We start from the raw sequence: 14715 nt of genomic DNA on the forward strand, positions 1-14715 counted from the left end.
GGTCCAGAGGTCAGTGTCCTTCTGGAAAGTAGCTTCCAGCAAAGCCATGACATTTGGATAAAGACAAAGAGAAAGAAGAAGTGGAAGAAGGATAGCGTGTGTGTGTGTGTGTGTGTGTGTGTGTGTGTGTGTGTGTGTGTGTGTGTAAGAGAAGAAGACAAAGATAGACAGTCTCTCTGGCTATGAACTCTGCCAACTATTGTTTCCTGTGGGTATACTTTTCACAATTTAGTCAGAAGTAAATCCAGCAGACCTCTCTGTCTCCTCCAGCTGTGTGCAGTTGTGGACCTGTGATCCTCCTCACAGGAAGAATGTGGAAATGGGAAACGTCTTCCAGATGTGCGGGCACATGGGCCCGTTCAGCCGCTGTGTGAAAACGATCCGACTCCCATGCGCGTACGTGCCAAAAACACACCTTAATATGCTCAACATGCAGTTCATCTACACAGACACACACTGCATGGCATTATGATCTACACACAGCCACATGCTTGCACAGTTGTCTCAGTTTCCAGTTCAACTCGGGTCCAATCAGATAGTACCTGAGTGTTCTGCACCTCTCCATCCTCCTCCGTTTCCTAACAGATTAATATTGGCAGTCGTTGTGTTATTGGACGATGCACAAACTTTCCATTTCTGGCTTGAATTTTAACTGATACTGACCCTCAGTCTGTGGACCATTTCGGCAGCTACACGGCCTAACAGCAGTGATGTATTTTGTGTGTACGTTGTATTTGTGATTTGTGCGGATAAATAATGTAATACTGCAACTTTCCGTTTTTAAAGTATGTACTGTAACGATGTAGCTATTTTCATGTAGTCTCATAATCTCAATCCAAGAATCAGAGTTTTAATCTTATAGAGAATATTTCTTTGTTATAAATTAACTAATGGAATAAAAAACAAAACAGACAAGAAAAAAAAGAAAATAAAAAATTTCTTAAACTTTTCAAATTTAGGGGCCAGCCCTATTAATGCGAATGTCCATTTCTGACTGACTGACTGATTGACTGATTCAGTGAATGACTGGCTGGCTGACTGACTGACTGAGTGACAGAGTCGAGTGATCAAATTGGTCAGCAAAGTACCATTAGTCATTCTGCCAAGTGTTCGAGTTTCCCCATTGGCTCTTGCAAAATGTGTTGGCATGAACAGTTTGTGGGCGGGGCGTTTACAGCCTGCAGTGTTGCCAATTCAGTGCATTTTTCAAAAAACCTAAAGGTTCAGTGAGTAACAGAGAGGCGGAGCAGCAGTTTGTTACCCAGACGGAGGCTGTGTAGTGTGTGAAAATAAAATAAGAAAGATGTTCTGTGTCTTACTTTCTAACGCTGACTTTCTCTCCGAATGATTATTTTACAAGGAAATGTAGCTAAAATTACTGCTCAGTCTTTCTCTTTAACTTATGTGTTTGGTGATGTTGTCAGATGACGTGGTTATAAAATCAGGATTTTAGCCACAGATTAGCAGCTTGAGAAGTATGTAGATGTAGACTTAACGTTCTGTGCTTCAGTCATTATTCCAAGCTTGTTCCCTTGTCTTCAACAGAAACAGAAAACCATGTAACAGAGAACAGCTTTACTGTGAGCTCAGCTGTATTAAAATGCTGTATATGTGAGCACAGAGAGGAGGAGAGATGAGAACCGATAAAGAGCTGAAACCAGCTGATACTAAGCTGAATGCAAATATGACACGATGATGTCAGTTGTTTACAGCGGTTGCACAACAGTTCTCAACTACATCCTCAATCGCACTGACCACATGCAGCCCAGACATACAGTAGATTTTGATCTATTTAAAAAATATCTGTCTCTTCAGCTGCTAAATGCAGCACTATATTCACCTGCTAGTCTGTCCGCTATTTGGTGCTGGGCAGGTAGTGGACAAAGGGTTTACCATAACCTTTTCTACCTACTATCTACAGTGTTGATAACATCAAGGAAACAAAGAAGAAAACAGCTAAATTTGTGGGCCTTAAAGAGGCTAAAAAGCCTTTCACAGGGTCCATCAGTACAAGCAAACCCCTTCCACATTCCAGTCATTTGGCCTATTGATTACATAACGGCCAGATAATGATTAGTGTAGCTTTAAGATGTGATTGTTGGTCTTGTGAACCGAAAAAAGTTCACCTGGAGATTTCACACTCAGATGTCTTGGGAAGAAGTATTTATTGAAAACTTGACACACTGAGGAGAAAATGATGAGCCCAAACAAGGCTCGTCTATAGTCTTCACCTATATGTGTGAAGATTCTATTGGTCACTAAACATAGCGACATGTCTGACCTAACCACTGCTGCCTGTCTTTCCTTTTGCTTCACATCCAGAGAACTGGATTTGAGCAGCTCTCTCCGAGTTATGCTCTTCCCTGCATGCTTATCTATAAGACCTTGGTCGTCATGGTTACTGAGGATAGGAATGGAGCCATCTGGACACAATCAGTCATTATAGAAGTTAAACAGCGAGCTACTGTCTAACAGTATGAGGTCTGTATGACACGTACCTACGGTGGCAGTGTGTATCTACTAAAAGTAAGAAAATTCCTTCACAGTGAGAACAGCTGGTTTATATAGAGTGGGTTTCAAACTGCAGCTGAGTTATGCGTCGCTTTCTCTGAATAAGCAAATCCAATTAAAGTCAATGTTTTCTATCATAATGTTTAAAACTAAACTAATTAAACCATGTTCAATTAACTTTATTGAAGTACCATTGAGCTGTGCGTTCACAGAAACAAAATTAACAAGGATTGAATTTAATTCAATATTCACTACTGAAAATGAACTGATGATCTGAATCCACTGAAAGGAGGGAAAGTGCATCTCCTCTCATGAAGGATACAGATCAGTAGCTGGCTGCATATCTACATTGTCCCTTCTTCTATGAGGAAACGGAGACAAGACCAGGGGCCGGACGCGTCAATGATGCGTACACACAAAAACCATGCATACGTCATTTCAAATTCACAAACTGAAATAACTGTGTTTGTGCTCAATGGTTCTTTCAGCATCGTTTGATATCTTTTCATTTATTGTGAGTAAATTCATTAAACTGTTTGATATTATTTTAATATTTACTGATCACAGTGTTAGAGTCTGTCTGGAGCCTCATTAAGACTCTCGAGTGCCAATAAATGAGGTTCAGAGTAAATGATTGTAGTAAAGTAAACTGATGAGTGTTTTTGTCTCTTATCTGTGAGAGTCTCAGTTTCACACTCATCTCTGTGTCTGATCACTTGTGGCACAGACAGTGTTTTTTTATTATGCAACTCGATTGATTGAGAGAGCGTCCTCTGTGGAACACGGATTGGTCAAAAACATCTATTTTGATGTCCACATTTTATGTCACATCAATTATGTCTTAAGAATGTATTTTCTGTCGTCTTGAGACGTGCAAAAAAAATTGTATTTATTTATTTATGGCTAAATGTGGGAGTGGAAATGAGGCTCGTGCACATGCGCCCAATTTCTCAATGAGTGAGATTGATTAAGCGAAACCATGCGTACGCACGGCTTTATAATCCTGATGCAAAGAACGCGTATTTATATTTCTGGTTTTGTGCGTACACATAGTTCTTTTCATGAATCTACAAGGTTTCATGCATCTGGGCCCCCAGGACTTTTCTCCACCCAAACACAATAAATTATCCATCACTGGAGCAGCTTCTTGTCTGTTCTTCATTGTACCTGTGTACAATGATTCACCCAGAAAAAGCTCTTCAACATCTCCCCAGTTAGGGTTTAGTTTTCTATTTGTGCCTGTAACGCCTCAGAGTTCTGTAGAGATCCTTTCTAAAATGGTTCTGCCAGCACCGTGTCATGACCCTGGAGACCTGTTTTGTGGTTCTATATCAAACCACTTGTGTTAAGAAAGTAGACTCGCTGGCTGCCATCTTAAGTAGCAGACAGAGCTCTCTTGGGTGCTGCCTCTCTCTCTCTCTCTCTGTCTCTCATTATCTATGTGTCTCTCTCTCCAGGCTCTGAAATATGCATGGATGAGGGAAGCGGTGAGGTGGTGGTGGAGTTGGGGTGTGTGGGGCTGAAGGGAGGATGATGCTCTCGCCTCAATTAAGTATTTACTGCACCCCAGACCATCTGGACTGAGGGAGCAACACAGCGAGAACGGGGAGAACGGGGAGAGAGAGAAAGAAAGAAAATGGATGGAAATCAGCCTGAGAGGGAAATAAATGAATGGAAGTGAGGAGTGGGTAAGAGGAAGAGCGGAGGGGAAATGAAACATGCTGTCCTGATTAGGCCCAAAAGCGCATGTTTCTACTCTGTGGCTCTCTCTCCTGGTTTAGTTTGGGGAAATGTGATCTGGACCCCAGGGAGGGCTAATCATCAACACATTTGTGATGGTGAAATAACCGTGTGTGTTAGCGTAAGTAGACACACACACACACACACACACACACACACACACACGTCTGAAATTAACTGATTAAGGAGGCATCAAAGTTAGCAGTGAGCTGGAGCTGCGGTACTGAGCCTCAAAGCAGCAGCTTCAAGACACTGAAACAAACTGAAGCAAAGAAACACGAGTTTATGAAGTGACTTCTTTCACTCGTCTTACATTCCATCTGCGCTCTGCATCGACGCTGTCGTTCAGTTTTACTCTTTAACTCTCTCTCTCAAAGTATGTTTACAGGTGTTGGGGAGTAATACTGCACGAGGTCTGATCACTGTCCTCGTTCTTCTTGTCTCTGAAGATCGTTCCTTCTCGCTGTGACTGTACCGGCTTGTCGTGCGAATGACTTTGCAGCCGATCGGACACCTCCCTTAAGCCGGGAAGTCACTGCCTGCGTTGCGTGAGCTGATGTCACTGACCTGCTTAGGAGAAAGACGTGTGTGTGTGTGTGTGTGTGTGTGTGTGTATGTGTGTGTTCACACCAGCTGCTTCTCTGCTCTATCTCTCTACATAAGAGTTTGCAGATTACTTGAATGTGGAATTTCAGATTCATTTTTGACATAAAAAGTCACTAAAATGTCTCCGTCTCCACATGCAGCTGCTAAAATGGTTAAAAAAATATAGAGACGACTGTAGTGGAGGTGTCAGTTTCATGATGTTGCTGGTATGATGATAATATGAAATCAACGGGTCTGTTCTCTGTCTGTTTTTGCTGGGAGACACATCACATGTGACAAATCTCTGATGCGTGTCATGTGCGTGTCACACAGGCAGCGTGTCGCTCTAACCTGTTAAACGTGAAAAACTAAACATGTTTGAGGCCAGAGATGTTACTTAAACTGTCAATATGGATGTAAAACGCTTCGCAGCCGCCACTCACACGCGGCGTATCCAGTGTGTTCCTGGAGGCCTGTAGAGTCAATGACGACTGAAGGATTTGTAAGGTCACAGTAACTTTGACCTTTCACCACCAAAATCTAATCAGCGAGGAGGCATAAAAACATATTGATGACGGTAAGTATAAATAGTCAAGAATAGAAATAAATTTGTAATGCTGTAATATTGAAACGCTCTGTTGCATTGAAGATGCTTACAAACTGTAGGATTTCCCATAGACAATGTTGCTCACTGTGTTTGCCGGTTGGTTGCATGATCTGACTGTCGATTACAGTAATTATTCAACTGCCTGCATATTAATGTGTTAATCTATATGTATATGCTCTGCTTAAGTAAATCGATTCATGTGTTATTTCCTTCTACTCATTGGTATCGTATTGCTGTTTTGCTGCTGTCGTGACCTCCTCTGCCGACGAGAACCATCAAAGCTTCTGCTACCTGTATCATCACTTTTCATCTCCCTGATTGCTCGGCTTCTTGAACGCGGCTTTAAAGAGCGGCTTTGTTGAAAACAGAGAAAATGTGCAAATTGACTTTGAGTCGGAGAGAAAGAAGCAGAGAGGAATGGAAAGGATGAGTTAATTGATGGAGAGGGGGGGGGGGTTGTTGGAGGGGCTGATGAGTATGTCTGAAGTTTGATGCCCCTACTGTTCAGAGTAAAGAAGCCCTGGAGGCTCTTTTGATTCGTCCACCTCTCTCTCCTCTCTCTTTGAGTTAGCTGATGTCTTTCTGATTCTCACATTCCCACAGACACACAAATAATCACAAAAAATGCAAAGATGCATGCACACACACACACAAGTAACCATAAATGAAACAAGTACAAAACAAGACCTCCTCTTGGGTGCCTGCCTCTGGCCACTTAGACTAGTTTCAGGTTACATCCCTGTTTATCCTGTGATATTGCATTTTTATTGCAACTTTTTTTTTTTGAGGTCACACTGACTTTGACCTTTGACCTTTAACTAACCAAATCTAATCAGTTTGTCTTTCAGTCCAGGTGAATGTTTTCACCACATTTAAAGAAATTCCGTCAAGGCGTTACCGAGATATCACGTTCATAAGGATAAAAAATTGCGCTGTGTGATGTCACCACGCCCTTAACCGTTAACTTTTGACCCCCAAAATCTAATCCGTTCATCCTTGAGTCCAGGTGGATGTTTGTGCCGAATTTGAAGAAGTTTCTTCAATGTGTTACAGAGATATTGTATCCACTGGAACGGGACGGACGTACAGAAGTGCTGGCTTGCAGACGACCACCTCATCCACAAGCGAGCAGTGAAGCCCCCCCCCCGCTGTGCAGTGGCTACCACTCCCCCTCCCCCACCTCTTCAGATGAAGATGTGTGAAGAGGGGGCATGAATTATAAATACCCCCCTGACTCTCACACCAGCACCCAGTTTATGAGAGTGTATGTTCATTTTTGGGTTAAATTGAAGATACAAAATGAGGGTACACTGTACATACCAGGATTCGATCAACGCGGCTTTGGGAAGGTTCATTCCTAAGGCAGATGAAACCTCCACCAATATCAAATATGCCTGGATTTGAGCACAGATAATTGCACTTTCTGTGTTCATCTTATAAAAATAAAATCAAAGGATGCTCCAATATATGGCAAATTAATTTAAGAGATGCAATTTGTGGTTTTAGAAGCATCTAGAACAGAATTTAGCCCTTTCTCAGACAGTAAAACACCACCAGAAACCAAGATATTATCATCCATCAAATCATAAACCTGTGATGGCTCAAAGTTTGAAGCTCTGTGTATCATCTAAAAATAAGAAACACTCGCACTGAGGATTCAAAAAAGAAGAAGTGCACATCTGCTCCGTTCAGTTTGAGGATCAAAAAGGTTTACTGAGTGTTTCATGGTTCGACTTGGAGCAACAGAGTCTTAAGATTCGTTCTGTCAGCCCGCAGTCATCACAGTGTTTGGTAATGCAGTGGCAAATCCTCACATCTCTGCGTAATCTACAAGCACCTTTCCCTCTGTGTACTCCGATGCCGTATCCAAATTCGATCTGCATTTAAGGCACAAGTGGGGACGAGCTGAGTGGGTGACCATATCTTATTTAAGTGTCTTCAAGCAGGACACTCGTTGTGGCTCTCATATTCAGCGTCACACTATTCACCATCTGCTGTTTCCAGAGACTGTTAAACATTTACCGTTAATTACTGAAAATCACTTCATGTTAAAGCTCCATATTTTCCTCTTCTTCTGTGTTTTATTTGAAGTGGTGACTCATAGGAAAATATATATTTGTGGTTTTTAGCCTTTCTCAGGCTAGTAACACCTGGTCAGTGAGCCAATCAGAAGAGAGGAGGCTTTGAGCCTCTCTTCTGATTGGCTGACTGTTTTCTCAGTGATGGAATAAAATATAACAGATTTCAGGTAAACAATCACCAAATCTTCTAAGGTTGGATGGTGGGTCAAGGTGGGCAGGGCTTGGGGCATGACTGAGGGCGGCGACTACTTTGTTGTGACATCACAAAGTTACAGAAGTCCTGACGGCTGGTTTTAAGGCTCAGACTGACCAATGCACTACTTTCACAATATGGATAGAACACCTAGACCTTCTTTATAATCAAAGATGACATGGAAATTTTAATTCATGCAATATGGGACCTTTAATATTTCTAAATGAATGCAGAAAAGGTCTCAGTATGACTCAAACTTCAAAACACACTTCAAAGCGCCTGTTGAACTGTCACAACATCTGATTCAGGGAATCAGGTGAGTGGTATTAAAAATTTATGCCAATTTTTCCGAAACTGACAACCTGACACTTGTGCCTAGTTCATGCAGTGATTGGCCAGGTGTGCAAAGGTGTTAAAGTAGGTGGGGTTCAAATTTGTTTCTGGAGTTTTTTCATTCTACACAGAAATAATTCTGTCATTTCTTCCGTCACCAAGAACCGATTTTGAAAAGAGGCTGTCCGAAAGTGTTTTGTCAAGGCTGAAAAAGATGTTATTAGAGAGAGAGATCACACAGGCAGTGGGATGCATCCAGGAGGAGGCTGGGATCACAGGGTTTCCACATCATCTTCAAGTGTGGCCATTTGAATAACACTTCCTTAAACTCCCATAGGACCTCAAGTCCTTAATGTTTTACTGATAGCAGGGTAAATGTAGCACATTTAAAATCATCATTAAATAACCAAATGTTATTTAGAGTGAAAAAGTTTGGCAAAACTCCCCTAAATGAAGACTCTTGTTTTTCTCTGAAATAGAACATAACATCAATGCTGCAGCATCAAGGAAAACACTAGACTTCTATGACCACAGAAAGAACGAAAGAAAGAATGAAAGAAAGAAAGAAAGAAAAAAGAAAGAAAGATGAATCTGCATCAAATTTTTTCATCTTCTCACTTTAACACCTAAAAGAGGAGCACAACCTGCCCAGAAAGCCTCAGGTAGTCCATGAGTTTCCACTGGCTTTCTCCTGCTCTCCCTTCAAAAAGAGAGCCGCTCTCACCAGGCGAGTGAGGGGGGATGTGTGGAGCTCTTTTATCAGCCATGTTATAGCACGGGACCTTGGGCCAGTCATAACAGACTGAAGGACAGACATGCTGGAATAACAGGCAGCCATTACAAAGGAGCCAGCACTGACGCCAAAGCCCGAGGGCAGACAAAACTCTCCACAGCACAACGGGAAATACAGACATGGCACCGAGTGTGGTTCTGGTTACGATTAGAAGGTGCGAGCTGGCAACGTTTGATAATGCAGGAAAAAGCCAAGAGTCTGCTATGAAATAAGCCTCGCTTAAACTTTGGAAAGACATTTTACTGACTGATCCTGAGAATTGAATGACACTGGCCGATATCCAGTGTTCTGGCTGGGATTCACCTGAGCTGCTCAGATATAGGTGCTGAACTGTGAAGACAGCGGCTGTGTGCTTTGCTCACTGACACAAGACGAGCCTCTATAGAGCACTGCTGATCTGAAAGGTTCTCAGTTCATTTACTCAGCCGCCCTCAAAAACTTTTCCTCTGTGCTGTTAACTTTCCCCCTGTGTGAAATCTGGCATCTTGATCTACGCCACCTGACAGGGCAAGACGCCAAACCCATTCATCTTCCCCCCATCTTCCTCATTTGATCCTGCAGCCCTGGGACTTCAAAGCCTATAGGCTGTTGTGGATTCTGTCTGTCCACGCCACACCACGCCGAGCTGACAACTACAAGACACTGAGGTAACACCTCACACATAATACCTACCAAGACGTGGCCACAGAGCCCTCTTGGAAACATGCTAATTTCATGGTAAATTCCGCTTTTTTTGGGACATGAACGCCGACAGGCAGCCTGGCAGCTTCTTCTGCTTCTGCCAATTTAGATTCAATTCAGATTAAACTCAACCATTTGCTATGTTTTTTTTTTTTCCCCCCTTTCTCGAGCCGGCTGTCCAGTGGTGAATCTGGAGCATTATTCATAGACTGCAACAATTAAAACATCAACAGGGGCAGGATAAAAATATGTACATTATTCATGTCTGTCCTCCAGGGAGACAGGCAGTCAGCTAGTGAGATAATGAGAGGCTGAAGCTTTGAAGTCATGGAGCCCTCAGTGAGGTAAATGGCATGAATTAAGTACCACCATCAGAAACCTTTTACTCATGCGAATGTCTTCTAGACGGCTAATTTTAGCCAGTGTTATGAGCCCTGTCCTCACTATTGTCTGAGGTTTTATTGGGAAATTTTAATATAATTAAGTCTCTACAACCCCCACTCTGTGAGAAGGTCAGCCTCAGCTACATAGCAGCACCCCAGGAGCTGGAGGGGGAAGATGTAGAATAAAGAGGAAATTAATATTCCATGAGAAGAAATATCTACAATCACAAGATACAGTTGTTGTGAAGTGGAGGGGAACGGATGCGTCGCTTTTTCTGCCGCTCAAACGCAAAGAGCAGTGTGAAGAGTTGTTGGCGAGCAGCAGCTTTGCTAAATAGAAGAAGCTCTGCCAGCCAGACTTGACCCCTTTCCCTGGCACTGCCGGCGCCCGCCGTCCTGCCCTGTGCCATGCTGATATGCTATCTGCCCAAACAGATGCCCACTCTGGCCTCCCAGCGCCGCTCTCCGGTCCCCCACTTCACTCCTAGCTGCCTGCTGATGTTTTGTCCGTCCTAGCGCTCGCAGCTCTCTATCAAACCCCTCGTCTCCTTGAGGAAGCGCGGCGGAGAGGAAACCGACATCGGCACTGACCTCGCTGAGGCAGGACGTGACATATAGATATTCCAGCAAGAGTGAACATGGTGTAAACGTTTGGCCTACCTCCACAGCGAGCTCTCCAGCACCTTGGTGGAGTCAGCGTGGTAGTACTTGGTCAGGATCAGGATGACCTGCGACAGAAGGTGGAGGAGAGAGATACACGTTAGACATAAGATAGAACTGAAGAGAAGGACTGGATGGTGAATGAAATCAGAGCCATAGTCAGGATTTTTTATCCACAACCCCTCAGATCATTTTAAAGAGGCATGAAAAATTCAGTTTTTTGTTTTGATTTCTCATCCATTTCTTAACTCATACAACTGCTCAATTACATCTTTTGTTGTAAAATATTTTATTCATTTCAAAGCAGCTGTATTTCATTTAACAAACAGTATCAGATTATAATTCAGTACTTTCTCTTTTTTTAAAGCTACACTAATCAATATTTTTACATTAAAGCTCCATATTTTCCTATTCTCCTGTGTTTTATTTGAAATGTTGATCCATAAGAAGATATATTTGTAGTTTTAATAACCAAAAACCATCTCAAAGTAGATTTACATCTCCCCTCTCAGGCTTCTCTCTGGAGCTCTAGTAACAACATGTCAGCCAGCCAATCAAAAGAGAGGAGGCTCTGAGCCTCTCTTCTGACTGTTTTCTAAGTGATTTACTAAAAATATAACAGATTTCAGGTAAACACTCAAATCATGGATGGTGGGTCCAGGTGGACGGGGCTTGGAGCATGGCTGACAGTGGTGACTGCTTTGTTGTGACATCACAAAGTTCCAGAAGTCCTGACGGCTGGTTTTAAGACTCAGTTTCTGAATACAGGCTGTGTGCATTTCTCTGTGGACTGAGCGCTTTGATACTTTCACTGTATTAATATAGAACCTAGACCTGATATATAATCAAACAACACACGGACATCTACCTTTATATTATATGGAACCTTTAACAATGTATCAAAGGACAATGAACTCACAGAGAATCATCTCCTGATTTAGCATTTAGCAGTTCCCCTCAGCTCTACAGAGCATTGTACCATCTTTCAGCTCATTGTTTTGGTTTTACTACAACTCTTATAAGGTGATAATTTTGTCAGTGTGGTGTTTACAACTTGTTTCTCTGTTATCTTCAAATACCTAAAATGAATAATGATTAGCCACAAAATAAAAAACCTTCTAACCAGCTTCAGATCACTTGTGCATTAAACTAGCTTAATAACTGAGGAAGCTTAAATAATTAATCATTTTAGACATGATCAAACTGAGCAATTCACAGTTCTCTTGATCTTGTGGCTTCACAAGCTAAATACTAGCCCATGCTAACAGCTATGAGAAGTGCTAATGGATGATTTAATATTGTTCAACAGTAATAACAAAGAAATTTCAAACAATTCCTGATTTGGTGTTACACATCTTCTCTCATTGGTTCTCTGTATAATTCAATTTGTAATTTAATATTTACCATTTTCCTCATAAGAATTTTGATTAAACTGCCAACTATGAATTTTACATTGTTCTTAATTTGGTAGATTTTTAATAATGTTCTATATTTTCATTTTTCTTTATTAAGCTTTAATGGTACAAATTTAATGAGGAAAAATAATAAATACAAACATGATAAACTAGTGTTTAAAAATTCCATTTTAACCCTCAAAGGCAAATAAAAGAAAAAAGAAAATCACATTTAAAAAAAATCTACTCCTATTTCTCTTCTCTCTCTCTTTTAGGCCCATAAGCACAAACAGTTTCAGGCAACAGGACTTGAAGAGAGTGTCTTTAATCAATACTTCATAATTACTTACTTACTTTATACGTAAAAGCACAATTGGTGGGTCAATAGACCTGCATAGATGTGATCAATGTTTGGCCAAGATTTCAACTGATCTCTAATCTGCAAAGGGAAACTACGTCTGCACCGCTGCTGATTTTCATGAGTTTTATTAGAGGGTGCTTGGAGAAACTATCACCCGGAACAACTAACTTGATTCTAGAGAAAGCTCACGCTGTGCTCTCCTCAGTGTTCCTCCTTTGTGCAAGCAAAATTATAAATTTAGCTTAAACACATTTTTCTTGAGGCGATTTAGATGTGAAATCTTTATTTCAAGTAGAGTACTCGTTTGTTTTCGGGTTAGGAGACTGAAAACATATTATATATATGATATACATATATTGTATATTATGTTATTACAGCGTTTCACAAATAAAAACTAAGATGTATGTATTATTCATATGACCAAGACATCTTGGTCCAGGGCAGAAACCCCATAAGTGTGTACTGGATCAGAGACTCTTGTCTTTCATATTTCTGAGATCTCCTGCTCTTGACAGCAAGGTCTGCTGGGATTTGCGTTGTCATGGCAAGAGTGCCAGTGGGTCAGGCAGCACAGTGGGGCCTGGAGGTGTGATTGACAGGCCAGCTCGCAGTTCTAGGTAACGGAGCGAGTGAAAAACCGGGGCCTGCCTTCAGGCAGAGGCAAGTTGATGGGCCAAGGGTCTTGCCCAGAGGCAGCTGCCAACAGACTGTCTTGAAGGTGGCTGCTCACAGGTAGTCAAGCTGCAAGCTCTGTGCAATATGGACACTCCTGATACATCTTAATGTGGAAAGCAAGCACTGCCTGTATCACCATATTCTCTATGGTGCTAGTTACATGACTAAGGCTCTTATTTTTACTTCTGAAAGAACAAACGTGTGAAATTTTTACAGTCTTGGTGGCCTCTGAGAAAATAAAAGCCTGCTAACAAGCTCGGGAGGTAAATATCTGCTTGATCTCTTTGTCAGAAAGGCTGAAGGCTGCGTTGTCTTGCTTAGTTCACTTACTAAAATACGTGGCTGCAGGCCCAAATGTTTTGCTGAAGCGCTACAAGACCTCACCTCTAGGAAAAACTAGAATTACGCCTCGCAGTTGTATTCCTCCGCCAAAACACTTTTTGTGTTCTCGACATATCGACCTCAATCACATTTTGTGAGGTCACCATGAATTTGACCTTTGACCTTTAGCCACCAAAATCTAATCACTTGGTCCTTGAGTCCAGGTGAATGTTTGTGCCAAATTTGAAGAAGTTCCGTCAAGGCCTTACTGAGATATCGCATCCACGAGAATGGGACAGACGGCTCTGGCTGTCGCCGGCACCGATGGCATAATAAGAGCCCAAGAGTTATTGCCCTCTCATGTCAGAGCGATCCCACAGCCTGTAGCATTCAAGCACAGTTACTATACTATTCTTTAACTGTGTCTACAAAAAGTTGTTTTTTTCCCGCACCGAACTAAAAGTTGGTAAAAGCGGAGAACCACAGCTGGGGACATACCCAATGAGTTTTGAGAGCTCGAGACTCATTTCCACAACACAGACTGCCATCAAAGCCACTCAGTGGAGTCTCAAGGCACTTGGCTCAAAGCAACCCAAACTCAGGAGTTCCAAGCCTGGTGGAGCTTGGCTTCCAAAGATGTTTATGGAGTCCAGAAAAGCAGAACAGAGGACACATCTCCCTGAGCGGGAGCCTGCTTGCCAGGGCTGATAACAGCTCTAACAGATGCAGTGACAGCGTACAACCCGCTTCTTTCTACGACTCTAACTGTCATAAAAACTTTATTTGCTGATGAAGATTTAGATAGCATCCCCATCTGAAGTCGTGAACAAGCCGCTCTGTGAGGCCTTCTGAGTCGTGCAGAATGTAGCAAGTATTCCCTGGTTGGTCTTTGGCCTAATGTGACTCAACTGGTGTCTCTGGAAACAGGCTGTCCGCCTCTGCACAGCTGTCTCTCTCCTAATGAGACACTAGTGCAAAGTTTGACACTCTCCCCATGCAGGCAGAAAGGCAGAGTGGAGGCAGAGCACTGGGCTCTTGACGTGAGGATGAGATCTACCACACTCTCTCAAGCCAATCTTAGTTTCCTTCCTCCTTGAGCTGTATTCATTTTATTTCGTTTTGTTCGATTTGATTTGATTTGATTTGATACACTCATGACGTTGGTTAGCAACAGCGCTACGTTAGCTAACTAACTTTTTCCTTACTGCTGGGCAGGTAGTGCACTGTGGCTTTACCAGAGCTTTTTCACTGAAAACAATTGCCTGCTGGGTTGCAAAGAAAGTTACCATGAGTGATGAACCCACACAGTTATTTGATAAATTGTTGATATAAAAAGAGTAATAAGTGCAGCTTTAAAGCAAAAAGTGATCCAAAGAATGATTATTTTCATTGTGGGC

The 14715-nt window shown here is 42.1% G+C and overlaps 1 protein-coding gene across 7 annotated transcripts in view; it reads right to left on the minus strand.

Moving 5' to 3' along the window:
- The window catches only part of sorcs2 (sortilin-related VPS10 domain containing receptor 2), a 318274-nt gene that overhangs the window by 211581 nt on the left and 91978 nt on the right, over positions 1-14715 (minus strand). For all 7 annotated transcript variants that reach the window (XM_056368848.1, XM_056368847.1, XM_056368846.1 and 4 more), the window contains exon 2: positions 10568-10635. In XM_056368848.1, coding sequence (XP_056224823.1) covers positions 10568-10635 — 68 coding nt within the window. The remainder of the gene's footprint in view (positions 1-10567; positions 10636-14715) is intronic.

The sequence above is a fragment of the Seriola aureovittata genome, chromosome 23 (genome assembly GCF_021018895.1).
Source record: "Seriola aureovittata isolate HTS-2021-v1 ecotype China chromosome 23, ASM2101889v1, whole genome shotgun sequence".
NCBI lineage: Eukaryota > Metazoa > Chordata > Actinopteri > Carangiformes > Carangidae > Seriola > Seriola aureovittata.